The sequence below is a fragment of the Ammospiza caudacuta genome, chromosome 6 (assembly GCF_027887145.1).
Source record: "Ammospiza caudacuta isolate bAmmCau1 chromosome 6, bAmmCau1.pri, whole genome shotgun sequence".
Classification (NCBI taxonomy): domain Eukaryota; kingdom Metazoa; phylum Chordata; class Aves; order Passeriformes; family Passerellidae; genus Ammospiza; species Ammospiza caudacuta.
Window position 1 is genome coordinate 9909635 of NC_080598.1, and position 22880 is coordinate 9932514.

General features: G+C 39.7%; 1 protein-coding gene across 1 annotated transcript in view; it reads right to left on the reverse strand.

Annotated features, from left to right (window-relative positions):
• Positions 1–22880, reverse strand: part of PRMT3 (protein arginine methyltransferase 3) — a 53571-nt gene that overhangs the window by 20604 nt on the left and 10087 nt on the right. Inside the window, exons 7-12 of the mRNA XM_058806911.1 lie at positions 22199–22264; positions 16942–17063; positions 14041–14140; positions 6157–6235; positions 1190–1377; positions 146–232 (exon numbers count right to left, since the gene is read on the reverse strand). Of these exons, the coding sequence (XP_058662894.1) occupies positions 146–232; positions 1190–1377; positions 6157–6235; positions 14041–14140; positions 16942–17063; positions 22199–22264 (642 nt within the window). The remainder of the gene's footprint in view (positions 1–145; positions 233–1189; positions 1378–6156; positions 6236–14040; positions 14141–16941; positions 17064–22198; positions 22265–22880) is intronic.

Here is a 22880-nt window from a genome sequence, read left to right on the forward strand (position 1 = left end):
TTTAGAAAGAGCTCATCTGACACCTCTGCACTGCAGAAATGAATGTTTCAAGGCAAGGACTGATGATAAATGAAGGATAATTAATGGATTGTCTCTTAGTCCAGTGCAATACCAGCCATGGATGAAGAAACTGAAATTGTCTTACCGTACACTGTGTGCTCATTGTAATGCTCAGGGTGAAATCTGAAGAGAATTCCAAGTCTGGAGTGGATGCAGTATTGCAGTCAATATGCTGTCAGAAAGGATAATAAAATTCTGTCAGTAAAGGTGAGGAATGGCAATTAAGATCTCCCTTCAGACTAAGGCTGTTCAGTTGTTCTCATTATGAGACAATTTTTATAAGGCAATACTATTTCAGCTTTCCAAAAAACAGGAAGAGACTAAACAACTACCTAATCCCATGTGACATAGCACCTGAAACTCCTCTTCCTCACACACCCAAATCAATTTTCATGCTGCCCTGTCTTTCTTTAGGGAATGTTTTGCTTCTTGAAAAGTTACATTATGAACTATATAGAATAAGCAGCACTTGATGTGAGCAAACATACCAAAGTGCCTTCTGTAATAATCATAATGATGAATGGGAACATTTTTAAACTTTCCCTACAAAATATAATCCATTTGTTCTGTGGGATGGCTATTGATTAAAACAATTTATCTATAATGCCACTGTTCCTCAACTCATTAATTTTACTACTTTGTACTGTAACTCCAGCAAACAAGCACATGCATTGATTTTAAGTTATTTTAAAAACCACGAGGGCTAAATGAGAACAAATTACTATAAAGCCATTCAGCACAACAGTTATGCTACATGCTGACAAAGTGTGATAAGCCCCTCCATCTGAGCTGGACAGTGACTGCTCATGACAGCATGGATTAGAAAGGGATATGCATGCACTGTTACCAGTAGAGCATTGCCAAAGTAAATTTGGCTTTGGATAGAAGAGATCATAGAACAGAACAGTCTGAATATGGGAAAAGTACCTTACTAAAAGCTCAAAAGTTGGTAAAAAAAGCAGTTAATACAAACCTTCCAGTCTTAGCAGCAAGAACCTCACTGCACTTTTATAATTTATAAACGCCAAAGTTAGTGTGTGCCATGTGAATTTTAGCCCCTCCTCCATAAGCCAAGGAAAATTTTCACCTGCCTCCTAAGCATTAAGTAACCTGCTCAATGCCAATATACCTTAATGACACTGGCTGTAGATATCAGTGTGTTTGGATCCAGCACCTCCACAACAGCTTCTGGAATGACAGCCTTCTTCATACAAGACATGTCAAAGCCATACACATCTTCCCAGAAAAGCAGCTTGTCCACGTGTTTATTCATATCCCCAACAGCCACGAGACTGATGGTGCACAAGTCAGGATAAACTGCAACAACACAAACAGAGCAGTGAAATTTTATTTACACACACAGAGGATTTTTTACTCCTTTGTCTAAAAGTGATAACATCTCAAAAGAATAAAAACAAAACTTTTTTTAGCTCTTGGACAAGACACTTTTTCTGCTGCTTTACTTTCTAGAGTCCCATTTGTCCACGGAAGAGGCTACAAACAAAAATTTAATTTTTACACACTAGTCTGGTACTTCCTATTCATAACAAAATATCTTTGTAGTTGAATCCCACTACTAGGAAATGACTGGAAACTTGATGTCTGAAGAAAATAGTTTGGAGCAGCCTATTCTGGTTTCTATACAGAGACTAACCTTAAATATATTCCATAACAGTAGAAGGACACCCAAACAGAAATTCAGGCAAGGGCTTTGTAATACCAGGAAACCTCTATGAAAAGATCTTATTTTCAGAAAAAAGCATATATTCTTATTCAAGAGCTTTATTCCTGTTTGCTGTCAGCTCTGGCTGATTCTTACCTTACAACCTAAACAATTATTTCTGTGTACTGGAAATAACCACTTTTCTGCCTGCATCTGAAGAGCTGGAAGTGGCCCAACAGACAGAAGAGAACCTCATGGATTCCCTCCCTTCTACTTTCAGGATAAAGCTATCATTTTACACTATTTTCACATTTGTGCTTTTCCTTCTCCCAAGGACATCTTCAGAACAAGGAGCTGTTTACAGCTTTACAAATAGTAGTGGAAAACTGACATTTGCCTTTTGAACAGCTGCCAAGAAAGTCAGTCAATCTCTTGGCAATCTCACCTGACTGCAAAACCCACAAAGAACAGCTGCTATCTACATGGCTGTCTATAACCCTAACAAATAGTAAAAGAAGCTAAATTTATGTTTAGGGAGGTTTCTTTTCACAAAGAAATTCCCATGTTTTGTTCATCAGAGTTTTAAAGCCTCTAAAGTCATATACATTGAATTCTTGACCTGATTTCTGAAAAAAATGTCACCTAAACCACCCTATTGAATTTAATCTTATTTTATATTAATACATGAAAGGAGCAGTGTTAATACAACTGAAGGCAAGTGTCTCTCTTCCTCCCCAGAATCTGGTGAACTGTAAAATTAATTTTATCTTCAGCTCTGCTTGAAATTACAGTTTATCAAAATGAATAAATCATTGCTATAGGATGGTAGGTCAGAAAAGCAGTATTTTCTACCTTGCAAAACACTGAAGACAGAGGCAGCAAATTGAAATTAGACCTTTCATACAGTTTTAGGCCAAAGGAAATATAAATAGTGATTGTAAAGAATAACCTTCTCTAAAGAAGTTTTTTATTGTTCTATGAAGACATTCAAGTAAGTACACTGCGATTTTTCTCACGTGCTGACTGTTTCAAGCAGAATAAATAACTACCAGCAAGCTGAGTTTGGAATCCAATTGGTAAACTACCATCACCCCTGCTCTGCAGCTGAGGAAATGGGAGCAGAAGGTGTCTCAGGAACAGCCTACAACTCACTCAGCAGTTCAAAGCTAACTGTAAGAATCCTAACAGGAAGAGTGCTAAACTGTCCTGTCCCAAACAAATCCCTTGGCTCCAGCTCAGCTGCCACACAACCCAAAACATCACCATGTGTGCTGGTAGGAGGACCTGCAGGTACTTTCTGGAGCCACCACTGGGTGAAGATTGCTTCTGCAAGCTTTCCCTCCGCTGTTTGACAGTGCCTGTGTACAACACTGGGCTCTGCCCCACAGCACTCACACCCTCAACAGCAACCACTGATGTCCAAAAATGAAAAGACAGAGTGATACAAGCAACAAAAGGGAAGGGCTAAGAGCCTTTCAGGGATTATTTTTTAGGGGAATGGGTTCCATAGGATGCAATGGCACAGTGAGAAGAGAGATGAAAAGACTGGCAGTCCTTGGTTACAGAACACACAGGAGCGTTGCAGTTCCACTGGAAATGAAAATTAAAGCCACAACAATATGTGATTACCTATTTTATAAAATTTCTTCTTCTGACTAGCCCTAATTTCATACACATTTTATAAACCAATGAGAAATTTAATCACCTCTATCAAGCATAAAATATTTGAACTGGATCATAATCAGTTTTTATTAAATCTTTGTTCTTACAGGAAATCCTTAAATCAGCAGTGGAACTCATGATCAAGTACACAAGAGAAAACATAAACACAAAATGTTCCAATTTAATTTGCATTTTCACTACTAATAGCAGCAAAAGTAGACAATGTCTATTCAGACTTCACAAAAAGAAATCTGTGTTCCACCAGCAGGGCTCAGGCAGAAGACTACAGAGATTCATTAATTTACAGACCCACCCATGTCCTATACACGGTACTGAGATTTGCCTGAAAATGTGAGCAATGCTATCTGAATCATCTAAACACTGTGGAGTTTTGTACATATTTAAAAGCACCTGCATAAAGCTGCATTTGCCATTTCCCCCTTGATTTCCCTGGAAATCCTCTGCTCTTTCTGTAACACTTGCCCGTGCAATGCTGACAGACTTGTCATTTTTTTCCCCATTAAGCCTATAATTCAGTAATTATTCCTCCTCGCAGGTGAAATGAGGAAAATGCTGATTGGCCAGGAGCAGGCACTGCTCCCAGCTCTCCCAGATTCATGGCTTTGACCATCTGTGTCCTTCTCGACTGGGTGCCCACGGGCCATCCGTCACCAGGGCAGCTCACGTGCTGGGAGAGAGGGATGGGAAACCCTCCAGCCCCAGCAGGGCCTCACAGGCTGCTGCAGGGGGAGAGCAATCCTCAGACACACAGCAATGACTCCACGTGAATGCCACCATCATTGTGATGTGCAGGAGCACGGTGTTCTGGATCTATTATGTTTTGAATGACGCCTTCCTTACCTTTGTCACCCCTCAATCCAAGCGTGTGAAAAGATCTCTACCTGAGTAACAGCTCTAAAGAACAAACAGATGGGCCCTGGGCAGCAAAAATGTTATGTTCCCAAGCAAAGCTATTCCATACTGTACACATTACCCCAGACAGTGTAACACAATCCACGCCAGCATGGCAATAAGCTGAGCTGAAGTAATGATGATATGACTGACTGAACATATATCTGGAAATTTTCATTCTATTCCCGGCTCAGTCACTGAAAGATCTGGTCAGATTGCAGCTGCTGCTATTGCTTTTTTCAGCTTTCAAACGTTCTCTGTAATAATGACCTTGGGCTCAATAGTACCAAGTGGCTTTAGACAAAATTAAGCAGATTCAGGAGTTTCTCTGGTAAGGCTTCACCTCAGAGTGAACTCTTAGTTCTGGCTCATCTGGATGTGGGTGTGCAATTCAGCTGTGCTGCAGGAGAGTCTGTGGCGCTGAGCAGCTTCTCATGGACCCAGGGCACAGCCTTTCACCTGCTGGACAAGCTGGCAGAGGAACTGCAAGCACCTTAAAGAAACTGCTGGCAGAACTGAAAATCCCATCAGTGCCTGTACAACACTCTGTGCTTTGTCATGCATTAAAGAAGGGCCCAAGACCATTGCCAGACCCCAAAGGATGAGTGCACTGCAGAACCAGGACACCCCATCTCTCAAAGGAATCTCTGGGAGCTACAAATAAGAGGAAACCCACCAACAATACAGTCTAAACAGAGGTCAGAAATTTCTGGCCCTTTTCAGAAGGCTTTGGAAGTAGTAGCTAAACATCAAATGTTTCCTTATGATATTAGGGAATGTCCCTGGATTTAATTGTACTGCAGTGTAAAATTATCAGCACATACGTACACAGAGTGCACCCCATGTTCCTGATGTGGCTGGACTATTACTGAAAACAAAAAAAGCTCTTATTCTGTCACCTTGCTCAAGTGGCTACTAAATATTCTAAGACATAGCTTGCTTGTATGTTCAGCTTTGTGACCAAATGCATAAAGCCCATTTTTCCTGCAGCAGTCAGTAGTACACAAAAACTCACTGCAACCAGAGGGAAGCACTGCAGCAAGCACTGTGACACAGTCATTAATCCAATCATTAGGTCAGCGTAGTGAAACTGTGTGCACGGTTAGCACAAAAGGGGAAAAAAACCCCAGACTGATGACTACAATTGAAAAGGTCAATATGAAATACAATACTGACAAAGGAATTAAGCACATGCAGAACTCATGCACAAAACTGCACCACATGGGGAATAAACACTTACAGGCATTTAAACACTGCCTAAGATAAAAATATCTAAGCTTCTTAAATGTGTAAAAACTCCAAAGCAAACACTTTTGTTTTGTCACAACCCTACCCTCAAGCCATAAAGGTAAAGACCATATTACCACCAGAATAAATATGCTGAACTGAAACAGTGTCATTCCATTCGTTATTTCATGTTTGAAAATATGTCCTGCCTACACAGCTTCCCTCCCTCAGGAAAACACCCTATCCACTTTCCCTCAAATCCACACTAGCTTACTCAAACAGCATCACACATTACAAGATAAAACTTATTTTCCTCTGTTCATAGTTATGCAGAAACTTGGATTTCAGGGGGGGGAAAACAAGTACCCACATGAGTGGGAAGAAACAGGGAGGAAAGTCTGTACTTAAAAATAAATAGCCCCCTCTTCTCTTAAAAACATTAACTTGAGACCTTGGTACCCCATCTAATGTTCTCCTATTGCCCATACAGTAAACTAATGTCTTGAAGCTCCTACTAATGGAAACATTTTTCACTGAGACTGGCAACTTTCTCATCCATGCAAGCTTATTCTGAGTCTGAGTTCATTTAGCTTCCCCCAGAGCTAAATTTATTGAAAGAACCGAGCACCAACCTGAGCCTCCCTCTGCCAGGTACTTGTCCTTGGCATAGATGACAGAATCCAGCATTGACTCGAAGAGAAGGAAATAACCCTGTTTAGAGAAAAGGGAAAGAATTTAGAAATCCTTGTGCTTCTTATACTTAGTCATTCTACAGAGAGGCTTTATCAACACAGTTTGAGAGCATCATAAACCCATACACCCAGAGAGTTTTACAACAACAGCACTGTCACTCCAAAACTTATTATATGAAGTATAATTGTTAATTTCCCAAACTGCAAGTATGTAGCATGCAGAGAAAATAAACACACTATCTACACCAACAATTACCCAACAAGAGCCCTACAACAAGAAGACATTGAATTCAACTCAAAGTAAGTGAAAAACTGCATGTATTGATTTTTTAGTAATAACTGTGAGGTTCCAAGAAAAATAAAAATAAAATAAAAATAAAAGCCTTTCCGCTTCAGATCTGGAAGTAACACTAAAACTATTGTGAGAGAAAGGTCAGATGGAATGCATCTCTGCTTCTCCATATTTGCAACCTCATGGTGGCCCGTATCAATCCCAGCAGTGCTCACTGAGAGAGGTGGAAATAAATCACGTACCAAACATTAGCTCTCTGGGTGTTCTACACCATCTAGCAGCACCCAGACTTGCAAAGTTTCCAGGATAAAAATGATAACAACTAGATCTGCACAGCGCTTTTTTGTGTTGGAATTAATTTTATGGCATAGGATACTGCCATTGGTGTTCAGAATAATTTATTGTAAACTTCAGTGACTCGTTTGCTGAAACAGGGAAACATTCCTTATTTGAATATTTGAGATACTAAAAAATTCAAATAGAAGTATCAAACAAAATTAGCATTTTACAGAGCAAAGCATTTATCCCCTTTCTCAATTACTTCTAAACATAAACAAACTGCACATTTGTGATATATAACCCTTTGTTTTCCCATTGATATACTGATATTATACCCTTCCTGTCCTCCATGTCTCAGCATCACTGTTACTCAATACTGTAACATATTTCATCTACAGCCTCACAACACCAAACCAATTAAGACAAACACCAACAAAGGTTTTGAATTTTCATTTAGCAACCTCATTTTCATTTTACTTAAAACACGGCTTAGCCACATGGCATGATTTAGTTGGCAAGAACAAAATGGACAACTAAAGCCCAGACTTTGGACCTGCAGTAATTTACCAAAGAAAAGCTAGGAAGCTGCAGCAGAAGCGTTTCAGATTGGATGTTAGGAAAAATTTCTTCACTGAAATGGTTATCAAGCACTGGACCAGGCTTGCCCAGGGCAGCCCTGGAGGGATCTAAAAGTCATGTGAATGTGACACCTGGGGACATGGTTTAGTGCTGGGTTGGACTCAATGATCTTTAAAAAATCCTTAAACTTCAGAATTGCTTATAAGTGCCATTTTCTGCAGCCTTCAGAACAAAAAACCAAAACTGAAAACCCCAGAAACTTGAAGTAGGACATATTTGTAATCAAGGAACACAGTGTGTTCATGGCATAACGGCCATGTCATTTTCTCAATCTATTTCTCCTGGTAATACTTCTCCACTGAAAACTTTTCTTCCCAATCTTATCTGTTCTTCTGTTTCACTGCCCAAGTTCTGTACATCTTCAGAATAAATCCCAGAAGGAAGACTACTGTTTTGTGAGCAATTGCTGTTATTAAGCCTTGCTGAACAGCTGAAAAGGCCTGGAGCTGCAGTTGCATCAGGCAGGAATAATGTGATGCCCACAGCAAGCCAAAAAGCACAGCATGGAACCACAGCTTCCTTTTTTATCCAGTTAAAAATAGAATATGCTTAGCTCACAAAAAGTATTTATAGGCACCTTTAAGTGAAAATGAGCTGTTTTCATAGTATTTTAAAGGTAACCTCTAGGACATATTGAAGACTAGTCACTAGCAAGAGTCAGTAATTCACAAATGACATCTTTATGGATTAGGTCTGCAGTTCCTTCTTTCTGCCCACTACCTGTGCCTGCCAGGCTGTGCGTTTTGAGTGGAGAACACTCTCAGGAGAAATACAGAGAAATCCTCACCATTCTTTCCCTGACCTTTTCACTCTGGCACTGCTGGCTTTCCCCCACTCCCAGTTTTCTCTCTCTCCATCCATTATAGCATTCCTGTAAGTTACACAAACCATCAAAGGTACTAAATCAAGTAATTTACTACTTACACCAAAACACTTTGCTCAGTGTGCTGTGATCATCTGTAGTGTAAGTTAGAATGCAATTTCACAGCCTGCTGCCCTACCTGTAGGGGAGCTTTCTGGAAAGAGAATTACACCTGACATCTTATCCTGGGATGCTGTGGGGAACTCTTGCTTCACCCCCAAAAGTGGTCAAGGGTTTATTTTTCCTTAAGCATGTAGTGACATCCTCAAAATCAATCCCTGCAAAGAGATGTCTATGATCCAAATCTGTGAGCTGCATATTATTAGTACAATCTTGATAGTGGCTAAACCAAGACACATCAAAGGTGACCTTCTCTGTTAAAGACAACCCAAATGCAGAGAACTCCTTAAATTTTATGTTGTCCCATGACACGTTTTCTACTAAAGAGCTGGCCATTTCCTTCTCAGAAAGGACATACTATTTTTTGTATTTGCAAAGCTGAAACTAAATGTTCTCCAGCTACCAAAGGCCCAGATGTGGCAGGAACAGAAATACAGCACTGTAACTATGTTCAAGCACACTGCTCTGCCCTGCCTCATGTCAGCCCACTGAGCCCCCTGAATCCATCAGGAATGTGACTATAGCTACATTTCTTATATATCTCCTTTGTATCTGTATTCTCTGTTCCTAACAATTATAAAAGGCTCTTTGATGCCTTTATAGTTTGCATTTTCCCTAATATTCAAATATACTACAGCATTGTCGTATTCATTTTCATTTTAATTCAAAGCTACATAAAAATATTTAACCAACTGATCAAAATATAAGTATTAAAGTTCTTTTAGCTTTAGTGTTTCAGTATTTACATGATAATCTTTGTAGAGAAAAAGAGTTCAAATTCTTTAAAAGCATCAAAAAGTGGATTAGCGTGTTTACAACAGCAAGAATTAGCAGAATTGTTGGTGCAGCTGAAAAAATCTGTGTAAAGACAGAATTTAGAAGCATTGTTTAACTACTTGAATAAGCATTTGAGCTTCCTCTCCACTTGCTATCAAAGACGCATTTTATTATTTCCTATAACATTACTGAACCTGGTCAGGTTCTCCAAATTCAGTAAGGCCCAATCCTGAACATTTAATGAGATGAAAAACAGCTATCAAATCACAGGCCCAGAGACTCGGCTTTATCTTTTTTAATTCCCAGTGGTATAAAAAAAAAGTGCATTATTGTCTTAAATGGAAGTTTTCAACTACAAGATTTCCACTGGCCCACACAGTAAAGAAGGTATACACCACAGATTAAACAGATTCTGATCTCTGACACAAAATTTAGTCTGGCATTCACAAATGCACAAAACTGATGTGGTCCACTCTAGGTCATGGAAAAATACTTTTTATTTGACAAAATTCCCTCCCAGCCTGCAGCCACACATAAGCACTTCAGCATGCTCTGCTGCAGCACCATCTCCCACATGCTAAGTTTGCCTTCATGCTGATCTCTCATGTACATTTTAATTTTAAAAAAAAGAGGAAGTAATTCATTACTGACAGAGCAAGCTCACAAATGTCAGTGTCACAGCTTGACTTTGTCATTCTGCACACCCTGTTGTTTCCTTAAAGCAATAAAAGTAAGAACACCAAATGGGAAGATGTGAAGAGCAGAAATGTGATCCCCATTACTTGTGTTGACAAAAAAAAAAAAAATCATGCAAGGAAATAACTGTGTATCTCTCACAGAAACAGGGGAAAGGAGGAAGGAGAGAGAGGATGCTTTCCAGTGTTTCAGACATCCTCATTTCCTTGTCTTTTCCCTAGATATTGAATGCCTCTGCTCACAGCCCATCCTCATGTATTTTCAAAATTATTGTTAAAAAAAGAGAAAGAAATACAAAGAAAGAGAAGAAAAAGGAGAGAAGAAAATATTAGCTATCTGACAAAAGACATGATTAAAAGACAAGTACTGGGTTGTATCCTAAGTGTATTTTAATCTGACAGTCCATCTCTTCCCCAGTTTTATCTTGGGTAACTCTGCTGCACATTCAGCACCATAAAGCACTGCATTTAAAATAACCCAATTTATGAGTCCATGCTGTACATTAACATTGTATTTGAGACAACCTTCTCAGACAATTGTCTCTCATAGCAGAGCTTTACAAACAAGAAATGCAGATATTCTCAAGTGAATAAAACTAGCAACCTTTAGCATTATAGTTTTAGCTAGAGAAAGGAAGCAAAACCAATACTGATGGCAAGAAGAATCTGCACACAGAGGCAGCTGTGCAAGGACATTCCAAAAAGCACTGCATACATTTTGGTTCTTTCTGCACTCATCTTTTCAATAAGCAGTCTATGAAGTTTACAATTACTCTACCTAAATATGGGAGCAATAATTCAGTCACTTTTGTATGTCATTTTCCTGCCCAGGAATACATGTAAGTCAACACCCTGAATAAGAAGTAAGGGATTTAGAATAAGTAAGGGATTTATCTGTAGGGGACTTGTAACACAAGCAACAAAATATGAGAGCCTGATACTAGCATACAAATCTTTAGTTATACATATTAAGGTTTTTAAAGGTTTCACATATCAGAGCTCTAGGCAGGCAGGATGGTGTGTTGGGAAGGATGAAAGTTTGACAAGGAAGTCTCACAGATGCTTGGCAGGAAGATTTTTGAATGTAGAGTCTGATGAAGGAATAGAGATGGAAGCAAGTTTTGATATAGAAGAACAGAATTGCTGAGCCAGTCTCACTGGATAACCAAGGAGGCAAAGGGTGTGTTAGTTAGAAGGGGTTTTTATGGCTTAGAGCAAAGGATAAACCCACCCCAAACAAGAAGATGTTTTTACCAAGCAGAAAGACAGCACAGGCAAACAAGTCAACAAAGTTGCAAACAGAAAAAAGATTTCAAAATTTTCCACTGCAAGAAAACTGAAAAACAACTTCTAGCTTAAACTGTAATGTACTGGCTTTTAGTGAATGGAGAACAGTAACATGAGTATGGTAATTACAGCAGTTATGATAAGCTATAGATAAGGTGTAGATTGGTTCTACTGTATGAAGATGCTCAGCAAAGTATAGAATGCATGTAACCAAACTTCAGACACAAACTTCAGATGTCACAAGCTGAATTTAGAATGTTACAAACATGTTCACTATTTCATGAACATGCTAATTTCTTTCACAGGCTTAAATAAAATCACTGAAGGTACAGCTGCTCTTCAGTCAGCCCCTAAACCTGGAACACAAAAAAAACATATCCAGAAGGAATTTAAATTGGGAAACTGATTTTGGAAGGTGGTAAGTATGCATTTGAAACACAAATTTCTACAAAGACACACATGCACTCACACACACCTGCCCATTGTGTAATATTTAAGATGCTTCTCCCATTTTTCCATAATTTAAGGGAACAAATTTATAAATTAAAGAGAGGAAGTAAGAGAAGCAGTTTGTGGCAGTCATAGGTCACTTCTGCAATAAAGTAAATGATCATTAGAAACCATCACACCAAGATGCTCATAATGCAATGCTGTACTTTTTACAAGACACTGCTCTATGTGACAGCTTTTTCAGAAAGCCTAATCTAAAAACAATCCTGGGAGAATGCAGTATTTTTCCTCTCTCTTGCCTCATACTTGTTTTTAATTTTCTGATGTTCCAGACACAGCTCCACAAAAAAAAAAAATAAAAGCTTATTGTGTACTGATCTTAAGCAGCATTCTCTATCAAGCAAAACAAAGCTTTGGCTCCACCAAAGGTTTGATATTCACTAATCTAAAAGCAGTTTGTTTCCTAAACAGAAACAGCAACTTTCCATATTTTTATTACGAAGAAAAGCATAAGAATTTTCCTGCCAGTCCATACAGATTCTCTGCATAAAGAGGCAAAATCTGACATATACTGAATTCTTTTTAACCCTCATGCTCACATATTAAGAAGTGATTTCACACAATATAATGTAGGGAAGGAAATGAAAAAGCAAATTCACACAAGAAAGGCAGACAAAGAAAAATCTTCATCTGCGTTAGACAACATAATGTTCCTTTGTGGACAGTGCTGGAACATTGCGTACCCTGTCCAGCTATCAATCTTACTTGCACAGCATTGTCCTCTTTATCTCTGTCATGCAGTAACCTATAAAAATCCTAACACTTCAAAATATTTAGAATACCTAATTAACTGAAGTGCACATGGCTATGTAATTTTGACATAAAAAAGGTAAATCAGCACACAAAACAAAAATATCCAACATTCAATACTTTGTTTCTCACAAGAGCTGAGTGTTGAAATCCTTTAGTTCATCTTAGAGGCACCTGATTTACAACATGACCTCAGCTTACCTGTCCAGGTTCTCTATAAAACCAAATCTGGGCTCCAGAAGGAGAAACGTGATTTTGGGAACATAAATCTTGGTGCACATATTAGGAGGCTGATCAGGAGTTTCTCTGAAAAAACTGTAATTACACTTCTAGTAAAGCTACCATACTGTCAGAAATCACCAACCATGACGTGATATTTTTAAATCACTGGTTTAAGCCAATGGCTTAAACTATCCTTGAAACTAGTGACCTCAACACTAAATTAAGCTCATGCTTCAAAGAACACACATCACAGCAGGGCAGGAAAAACTGCAGATTTCTAATTCCTAGTTCACTGACACATGTAATATTTAACAAATATATACAAAAAAGGCAAACCAATTTATTTGCATCTTTCCCTGAAAAACAGGTAGATACATATGGATTCACAGATGAGTGCCTGACCTCCCCACCAAAGGCTGTTGTATATAACAAAACAGCCAGTTTGTTAAAAAAAGAAACAAACCTCACAAAGAAACAAGTAACATTGAATATAAGCTTTCCTTCCCCATCTTAAATTTCAGGCAGAAAGGAATTTTTAAGTCCCAGCGGCTGGAAGTAACGTGAAGAAAATCTGGGCTTTGAAGTGCTTTTTGAAGGTCTGTGATGTGAGGATCCTGAATAGCAGAAGTTCACAAAAAAACAGTTCAAAGAGACGTTTCCTACCACATTTTTGATAGGCAACAGGCACTCCTATGTCACTATGAAACTCAGACTGGCACTGGGTTTTGTCACACAGATTTCTTTGTCAGGATTAATGGCAGGTAGCAAGGACAGGGGTGTAACAGTTACTGTTCACCACACAAACAGGTAACAGGCCAACAGCTGAAACCCAATGGATTCCAGGAGATGGCTCATTTAGACACTGCTGTCCATCACACTTCTTTTGTACCTTTGAATCAGTGTTTTTACTGCCATGCTGAAACCAGCAATGAAAGCAACATTGTTTTCAAACTCTCCCAGTGTTTGCAAATTTCCAGAGGCAGCACTTCCCCTCCTTATCACCTTTCCTGCACTGTCAGGAGAGTCCTTGGCTGAATTTGCAGACTGAAGGTATTTTACCTATCAGAAGGAGCTGGCTAGGTGACTAATACAATATTTCTCCATTGCTCCCAGCAGTATGACTTAGTGCTTTATAGATTTCCAAACCAACTTCATAACAGAAACCTGCTGCACCTACAGCAGCTCAACTGTACTCAGAAGAGCTTGAGCAAGAGGGACCAGGAATTGTGTCCAAGTACCACATAATCAGAACTGCCATCCCATCTCTGACATTGTCAAAGACACTGCTGGAATCATGACAGATGCTTTGGTTAAAAAAATCCAACTTTTCAAATGAAATAAAACACATTTTTTTCTGAAAATAACTTGAAAAGAATAGCCATGCACCTTACCATCCACTCAGATATAATTACATCAACTTTTTCCAAAGGCAGATCAACTTCCTCAATTCTTCCTTTGACTAATGTAATAATCTTTTCAAGTTTATTTAATCTGCAAGTCAAAACATAAACAAATTAGTTTATATTTCCAATTTATGCTGTCAAGAGAGCCATACTGACATCTATATTTCACATTCCTCCCCTCACAAACTTTTTGGCTTAACTAATCAAGAAGCACTGGAATGTACTATTCCTCAGTTTTTTTTCAGAGGGAACATTTCCAAGTAGCTAAAAATTGCAGCAGATTTAGTGCTGGGAGAAGATGGCAGGCAGTACCTCTGTATACCTCCAACGTGCCATGCATGCAAATAGGCAAGCTTCAGACACCAGGAAAACAGGGAAGAGGACAATTTAAAACTGCTGCTCCTCTTTATTTAGAAGTTGCTTGTTTCCATTTCTCCTCCTCTGACCTCCACAGCAATCAGAGCCTACTCACCACCCCAGGATGGCAGGGGAAATTAACTTCCTCACAAAGCTGCTTTGCATGACTCGGTTTTTATTTAACCAAACCAGCTGCAAAGTCACTGAGAACAGAGCTTCCCCCTAAATCAGGGCTGCAGTTACTGCACAGTAAAGGCACCCTCCTCACGGGGATTTGGGCAAAAGCACCTGCAGTGTTCAGGACCTGCAGTGATCAGGGATGAGCTCACATGCACGTCACGGTACAGCCATCCTGCGTAAGGAGGGAGGGACTGGGACAGGACACAGCTTTTGAAACAACAACTGCATGATGGGGAAATCAGCAAGTGTGCAATGCTTGAAATGCACTGCTTCTCTTCTTGGCAAACCATATTAGCCTTTCTTGCACTTCTCTTTATCACCATGGCTGTTGTTACAGAGGGCTGAGAAGAACTCTCAGCACAGAAATTTATCTTCCCACCGCAGTTCTTATCGCTGCCCCTTCCCTCCCTCTCCTGATATCTTACCCTTACATTCTGTCTGGCTTTCAGTGCAGACCAGTAATGACATTAAAAATTCAATCCAAGAGACAATGGAAGAACGATTACTATGAAGGGAGGGAAAGGAAAAGGTCAAAGGGCTCCCTGAACACTTGGGCTGTTGCAAAGACAAATTAAATCCTCTACACAAGACAGTTTTATGTTAGAGGATAGCAGTTCATTACTAAAATCATATTCAACGGTCTAAACAGAAGTAAAATCAGAAGTTCAAAGTGAGGAATGTTAAAGAGCTACCACCCACAACAATAATTTAAGAAGAACTAAGAGATCTAAAGATAACTTACTAAATGACCACATCCAAGGACATGATTTAAAACAACAGAGAGAAAAGGATTCATTCACTACATACTTGTTTCCAATTATAATGTTTAAAAAACCCAAACCAACCAATGTAGTTTACACACTGTAGGAAAAATTGAGATGTTATTTAGGAAGTCTATTTCAACTTTCTATTTTAGCTTAACAGTGATGAATGACAAAAATCAAGTAATTCACTGTGCTTGAAATTTTACAGGGACTATTCACAGCAAGAAAAAGAAAAGGCAATCATTTAGTTTAAAGTAAGTTTATTTTTAAGGCTACTCAGGCTATGTATTCTGGTTCACTTACACACATGGGTGGCACTGTTTCCAGTAATTAGCATGCTAGAAATTAACCTGAATTCTGGGAAGGACAGAAGCATTGAGCACACACTTGAATCACAGGTGGAAGTGTGCCTCAACAGTCATTTTTTTAAGCTACAGAGCTGTTCAGTGCTCCAATAAATATTTGTTATTCCACTGCAACTTTGTCAGCTTTATTCCTTTAGGAAAAGTAGCTTTAAACAGACAAATATAAATTGTTTTGATGTGAACTGCAGACTTTAATGTGAATTGCACCTAGTATAGGAGAAAGTACCTCTAAATGTGCAGCCTTACTGATTATTTGCTGCATACCTCAAGTGGCAATTCATCACTCTTAAGAGTTTTGATTCATTGCTTTTCTTAGAGGCCTGCCCTTCTCCTCCCCAAAGAATAATACATACTGACTGTTACTTCTACTCTCCCCCAAGTATAAATAACACTCAAAAGACTTTATGCACTTGTTGAAAGTTAAAACAGCCCCAAATTTGTCATCTAGTACATTAGATATAAAACACTATTTCACATCTGCAACCATTCTGAAGATGTCAGGAACTCAGAGGCAAGGTTCTCTCTAAGGAATGACTTCTAGTGCCAGAGAAGTATTTTAGTAAAACATTCACTTCAGGTTCAACATGGTGCTTTTCCCAAGCAGATATTTGAGTAATTTTACAGCACCCAAGTGTGCAGTGCTGCAGCACCAATGTGTGAGTGGTACCTAACAAATTCCCCACAGACAACATTACTTCACTCCCAAGTTCTTCAGTATCTACTTGGATTTTCTTCTCACAGTTGCTCTTACAAAATCATCATAAATGAAAAAACACACAGGCTTCAGCTATCAACAGTGCACATTGACATTACACTCCTCCTACCTCATCCTAGGAAATCCTTTGTAAGTCTCCAGACGTCATTGCTTGATTTTTACACATGCTCAGCCTCCCTAAATATCTTCCACAGGCAAATATGCGACATGTGGAGTGGATAAATGAACAAGGAGATGGGTCTGGGCCATGAGGTTCAAGAGTTGAGAGGAGCACAAATCCTCACTGGTAGCCAGGTACCAGGGGTGTCCCTCAGGGTTCAGGGCTGGTTCTGATGTTAATGAACACCTTTAGAGACCTAACTGGACAAGATGCACCCTCAGCACTGCTGAATTAGGGGAGAGCACTTGACAGGGTAGGCCTTTTATTTTCTGTAACACAGACAAATTATAGAAATGATTTTAAATTCCTATAAAGAAACAGAAAACTAACAACCATGACTTCTCCTACCTAATGATGTCCATGGCCTGATAGATGATTTCAGATTGGTCAACTCCAATCACTTTCTTGGCACCCGCTCTGGCAGCAAACATAGAGAGAATTCCAGTTCCACAGCCAACATCCAAAACCACCTGAAAGGGAGAAACAAAAGCAAAACAATCTCATTTTCCTTGCTATGATTTTTCTACACTTCTGTCTACATCAGTGAGATGGCACATTCCAACAGAAGGCATAAAGTCTTGCTGTTACATGCAGAGACATCCAAGTCACACTGCAGGTCTAACTCCCACTCTACCACCTTTTCCAGGCAGACAATGAAGCCCATGAATTTCAGCTGCAGATTAACCCAGTCCCATGGGAAACAGCAGCAAGCAATTATGTGGGAAACATCTAAAATGCTACATGAAGAGAAAAAAAAGGAAATTATAGCCTGAGCAATTTTCATCACTGAATCACTAATAATTGAACTGAGAAAATGTATTCTAGCTGCAGTTTTTTAATTAAAAGTCTATTCAGAAACTTTATTTAGGAATCCTATGCCAGACATGGGCACACTGCCTCAAAACAGCTACGGCTCAAGATGTCTAAATTTTAAAATGGTCACTGGCACAGTTTTAACACCTGGAAATATTTTCTGTTTAGTGCTATTGATAATCAAAATAGAGTGAAAAAAAAATCTAGTTAAGATGGAATTTAGAGTTTTCATGAAAGAGTGAATTTCATCACTACAGCTGGAAAAAGTATGCCATAAGATCCATGGAAATGCATGGGGTTTTGTATATCACATATCAGCTACTACAGGAAGACTGAAAAGTTAAAAAATGTGAAGCAACTAGGAAAGAGCACCAAATTTATGACTAAGTGGTGTTGAGCTGCCAGCAGTTTTAGGCTTCACAGATATTTTACCAACTAGCATTTTTCAGACCTTGCTATCACAACAATGTATTTCTTGTAACTGCTGGAAATTCTCAACAGCTACAAACCTAATGAATGTGTTACAGCAGATTTTTAAGCTGAGTTCCAGGATTGTTGTTTTCACAGAATTATTGGAGCTGAAAGGCATCTCTGGAGATTCTGAGGGTGTATTTTACTAGATTGGCCAGATGATCAATGGTCTTGTTGTTAGACTCATATCTGATATAACTAAGCTTTACTAATGGTGTAAAAAAACTCACAGCACCAAACCCAAAAATGTTCTGAAGTCTGAAAATCAAAATAAGTTTTCTAAACACTACGTAGAGCCACTCATCTCATGTACAGCATTTAAGCATGAACAAAACCAGAACTGTAAAGAACTTACTTGCCCATACATAAGACCTAAAATGAAAGTACAGCTTAAAACATGCTTAAGTTAACAAGAACACCGAGTCAGAATTACCAGTCACAGCAAGAATTTATTAGAAAGGAAAACTGATGTCACTGTCTTTGTCCTCACAGCACAGTCCTGTTAAACCTACCCTCACAGCTTTCATCACATCAAACATTTTCCCAAAGAAGGCATCCAATCGCTCACTGATCAATACCACATGAGAACTATAATCCCAAAAAATATTTTTAAAAATACAAAAAAATAAAGCAATAATGCACCCTGCTGCTGATACACTTTCCAGCTTATCATCTACTGATCACTCTCGCTTTGGCATAAGAAAACCTGGCATTTCACCTGGCCAAGAGCAGCAAAGCAAATACCGGGATGCTCTGCCCCTCAGGTGTGCCTGCCTTCCTTGTATACAACTCTGTCCATTCTGAGGATGGACACAGAACAATGATCCTGAAGGCAGCATGAACAAAACCAGCTGCTCATCCTCAGCAGTACAGAGCAAGGGAGCTGCTGCTGTGGTGGTCTGGGAAGCAGTGACTGCAGCACTGACACCACCTGTCTCTGTAGAGCCACTCAGAACCTGGAGACAGACCAAAAAACATCAGTATTGTGGCCTTTTACAGCAGCTTGTGCAGAAGGAACTTGTGGATAGAGTTATTTGTTCCACCTGCAACTCTTTTGTAGCCATGTTTCAAAAGGAGCCTACTCTGTAGCTCAGAAATGAGAGAAATCCCTCAACTGTCAATCTGCTGGAGACAGGAATAGAAAATAAAAATCAGTATTCTTGCAGCTGCTGAAATCTCCCACCCTCCAACATCACCTAACATTTCACCTATGGTAGTTAACAAAATCACTGAGCCACGACAGGTGGAAGTCACAGCCAAAAATAAACCACTGTGAAAGAATCATCTTGATGCGCAGTTGCATGAAAGAGAGCAATCACCACAAAGTGGAAAAAATCAAAACAGACACCATGTTGGACAGCTGCCCTGGTCACTTAAAAACCCAGATGGAACTCATCTAGCCTTAGGCAGGGGATGGGATGGAAAGGAGGCACTGGAGGGAAAACACAGGCTGGAATATGTGTGAGAAGGGAAAGACAAGCAGAGTGATCATCAATTAGCCTGAGGACAAGGGTCTACAGCCCACATGCTCCTGCAGTGATCACATATGGCCTCTCAGCAAAGACCTGAGCAGCTGCACAGGTGATTTCACCACACCACAACACGCAGCAGCTCCACATGCTCCTCTGCAGCCTGAGCAAAACTGATATCCTGCTTTCAGTGATAGCCTACCTTAAACTCAGAGAAACAGGAGGCCAGGGACTGTGGCCAACTAAATTCATTTCATCAATGAACCCTTAGTGGGAGAGTAGTTTAAAAGCCTATTTTATTCCCTGAATATGGAACTGATGCTTGCCTCAACATTTCAGTTGTCACAATGAAAACTCAAGCATGGCAACAGTGCTTTACTAAATTATTTTTCCACTCAAAAATACTCTCATTGTAAAATGGACCACACTTCCTTTTACTGAGTACAGCCACCTTCACTACTCCTACCAGGTAATCTGAATTGTCCCATTCTCATCTCAAACACATTTGACAGGTTGAAAACAAAGGCAGCAAGCAGGATTTGTTCCAGTTTTAATAGTTTATTTTGAAAGCTGAGACAGAACAAGCTAATTGACTGATTCTGAATAAAATAATAAACCTAGATACTCTGTTATCATCTATCAGCATGCAATCACACCTCTTTAGTATCCTAAACGCTAAGATGCAGACTTGCATCTAAAGTGAGTATAAAAATTCAGCTCTTTGAACAAGCCCCTCCCGAACTACCTCATAATAGTCCACTCAGAAAAAACCAAAAAGCATCAGTAGGTATTTTCCAGGGAGGACTAGCATAAGAGAGTTCTAGGAAATGCAGTATCAGACTTTTTCCTCAATTTTTTTGAATTGTTATTAAAATTAAAGGGAAAACAGCCTTTGGAATTTTCATTCATTAGTATAGCCTGAGAGCATTATACAAATACATTAACTTAAACTAAGTATCCTACACAGCTCCTTCAGCAGAAGTGTGTAACAGATGTCACTTCAAAGCCAGGTTTCTGCAGCAAACTTCATTTATTCTCTAGCAATGTCCCAAGAGAAAGCTGCATCATGTGGCCAGACACACAAGTTAAGCAGGACTCTGGTCAGTGGGGCACACTGAGAACTCAAAGCAATCCAGATTCTGTCTTTCAGTTCAACCTCAACACACCATGACGGGTTTGGATGCACCATGATTTGAGGGAACCTTGATCAACAAACTGCTGCAAAAAGCATGTTCAGAAATCAGTTTGTGAGCCTTCTCCAGAGCAGCTGAGTGCTTTTACACCAGAGTAAGCACACACAGTGCCTGAGCTGTTTCCTGAGCATGGGGATCTCCTCCTGGGGCTGAAGCATCATTGACTCTAACAGTTACTCCAGGGTTTGTTTTCAATGCTCCCAGAGTATCCAAAATTACTGTTCCACAAGGCCTCACATTTTGTGTAACTTCAGATCAGCCTTAACCTGCAAAAACCTGCAGTAATCAATTTTGGGGCTAAAATGTGAAACTACATTTCTCTGGGGAAAGTTTTCTTTCCTTTATTGATCTTTCTGCTTTGTTGGATGAGCTGCCCACCCACACAGTCACCTGGTGGCATAATTCTATGACACTTTTGCTTGTTCTCTCACTATAGTCAAAGAGTTCAGGAATGTTTAGTAGAAACAGGCTTGTGACATGAATTGAGGCAAAAAAGGGAAGAAAAATATTTACTTTCTTTTTTTGCTATAGTTGCCAATTGAAAACTAAGCCATACAAGGAATAGAAGGCATAGGCACTGTCAAACACTGAAATGCTTTCTGTCAGGACAGAACTGCTCTCCCACCTCCCCTGCAAAAGAAGACTCAGAGGATTGGGATTGCTCAGCCTGGAAAAGAGAAGGCTTTGGGGTGACCTAACAGTTGCCTTCCAGTACCTGAAAAGAGCCTAGAAGAAAGATGAAGAGAGACTCTCCACAAGGGCCTAGAGTGACAGAACAAAGGGGAATGGATTTAAATGGAAGAGAGTAGGCTTACATAGGATACTAGGAAAATATTCTTCTCAGTGAGGGTGGTGGGGTCCCAGCACAGGTTGCCTAGAAAAAGTGTGAATGCCCCATCCCTGAAAAAAAAAAAAAAAACATTCAAGGCCAGGTTGGATGGGGCTCTGAGCAACCTGGTCTAGTGGAAGGTGTCCCTACCTAGGGCAGAAGGATTAGAACTGCATGATCCTGCAGGCCCCTTCCAACCCAAACCATTCCATGGTTCTGTAAGCCCCAAACACAACACACTCATTAGAAAGAGCCAGCAGAAATACAAAAGGCAAGAGGATTATTACTGTACAGGGGTCATAACCACTGTAAGATCCATCACTGAAATCCCTCCTCACTGCAAATGAAATACCAGCTCACAGTTGCAAGCCCTTTAACAATAACCACCCAGTCTGGAGACAGGAAACAGCACTAATTCAAAAAAAATCAGTTCCACACCAATTCTTTCCCAGCCCTAATTACACAGGGCTTCCAGGACATTTTTACTGTATCAGGCATACATAGAAATTCACTTAATCCTGGTAAAGAGCCCTCAGAGAGATTGCACATAATATCCTCGACAAGAGAGGCTCAACTTCACCCTGCCAGGATAATGAATGAGCTCCCTGCCACGGCACACAGCACAATGACAATAGAGATCAGCACTGCTCTTATCAGCACGCTGCACCCTCAGCAGCTCCCCACCACTGATACGGCCAGAGCGCATCAGATCAAATCCTGCCACTGGAACCTCCATTCCCAGAGCTGCAGAGCAGCCAACCTGCAGCTTTTCTGCCATTTGAGACAAAACAAACCACAGGAATGACCGGATTGCTGAGCAGTTTACCCACCTTGTCCTTGAAGATGTGCGGGTTCTGATAGATGAAGTCCCGGTAGCTCTCCGTACGGACTTTATCCTGGCAGCCAAAGAACAAAGAGGGTTCACTTTTTCTGCTTAGGTACAGCATAAAATTCAAAAATGCTGAACACCTGGCTTTTCAACCTGGCCTACAGATGCTTTGCACATACTGTACTTAACACAGCACTGCAATCATGACACTTCTGTATGATAATATTGCAGAATTTACTGCAGCAAATGAAGCCACTTGGCTCAGCTGGAGGAAAAATAAGGAACTATTTTATGGTTTCCTGATTCTGCCTTCTCTTTTGAATGTTTCAAAGATCTTAATACCTGTTCATCACTAACAAGGAACAGCAGTAATAGAGTGACAATATTACAGCAACTTAAATAGAAACCAGCTTAAATAGGAAATTGTGAAAATTTGAATCACATGCTCAGAAAATGTTTTGTATCATTTTGTTCTCTAACACCCCTGTGACATGGAGATTTCTGTACAAAAAAAAAAAGTTATGCATCAAATTAACTTGGTTTTATTTCTGAACAAGCTGCAGATCTGCAATCCTGATGACAAGCTGGTAGTTAAAGCCCATTTGCTGAAAGTCCAACACAGTAAATAAGTTTGACTGAAATACAACAGGGCCAGAGAAGCTGCAACATTTTCAAGCCTAGAA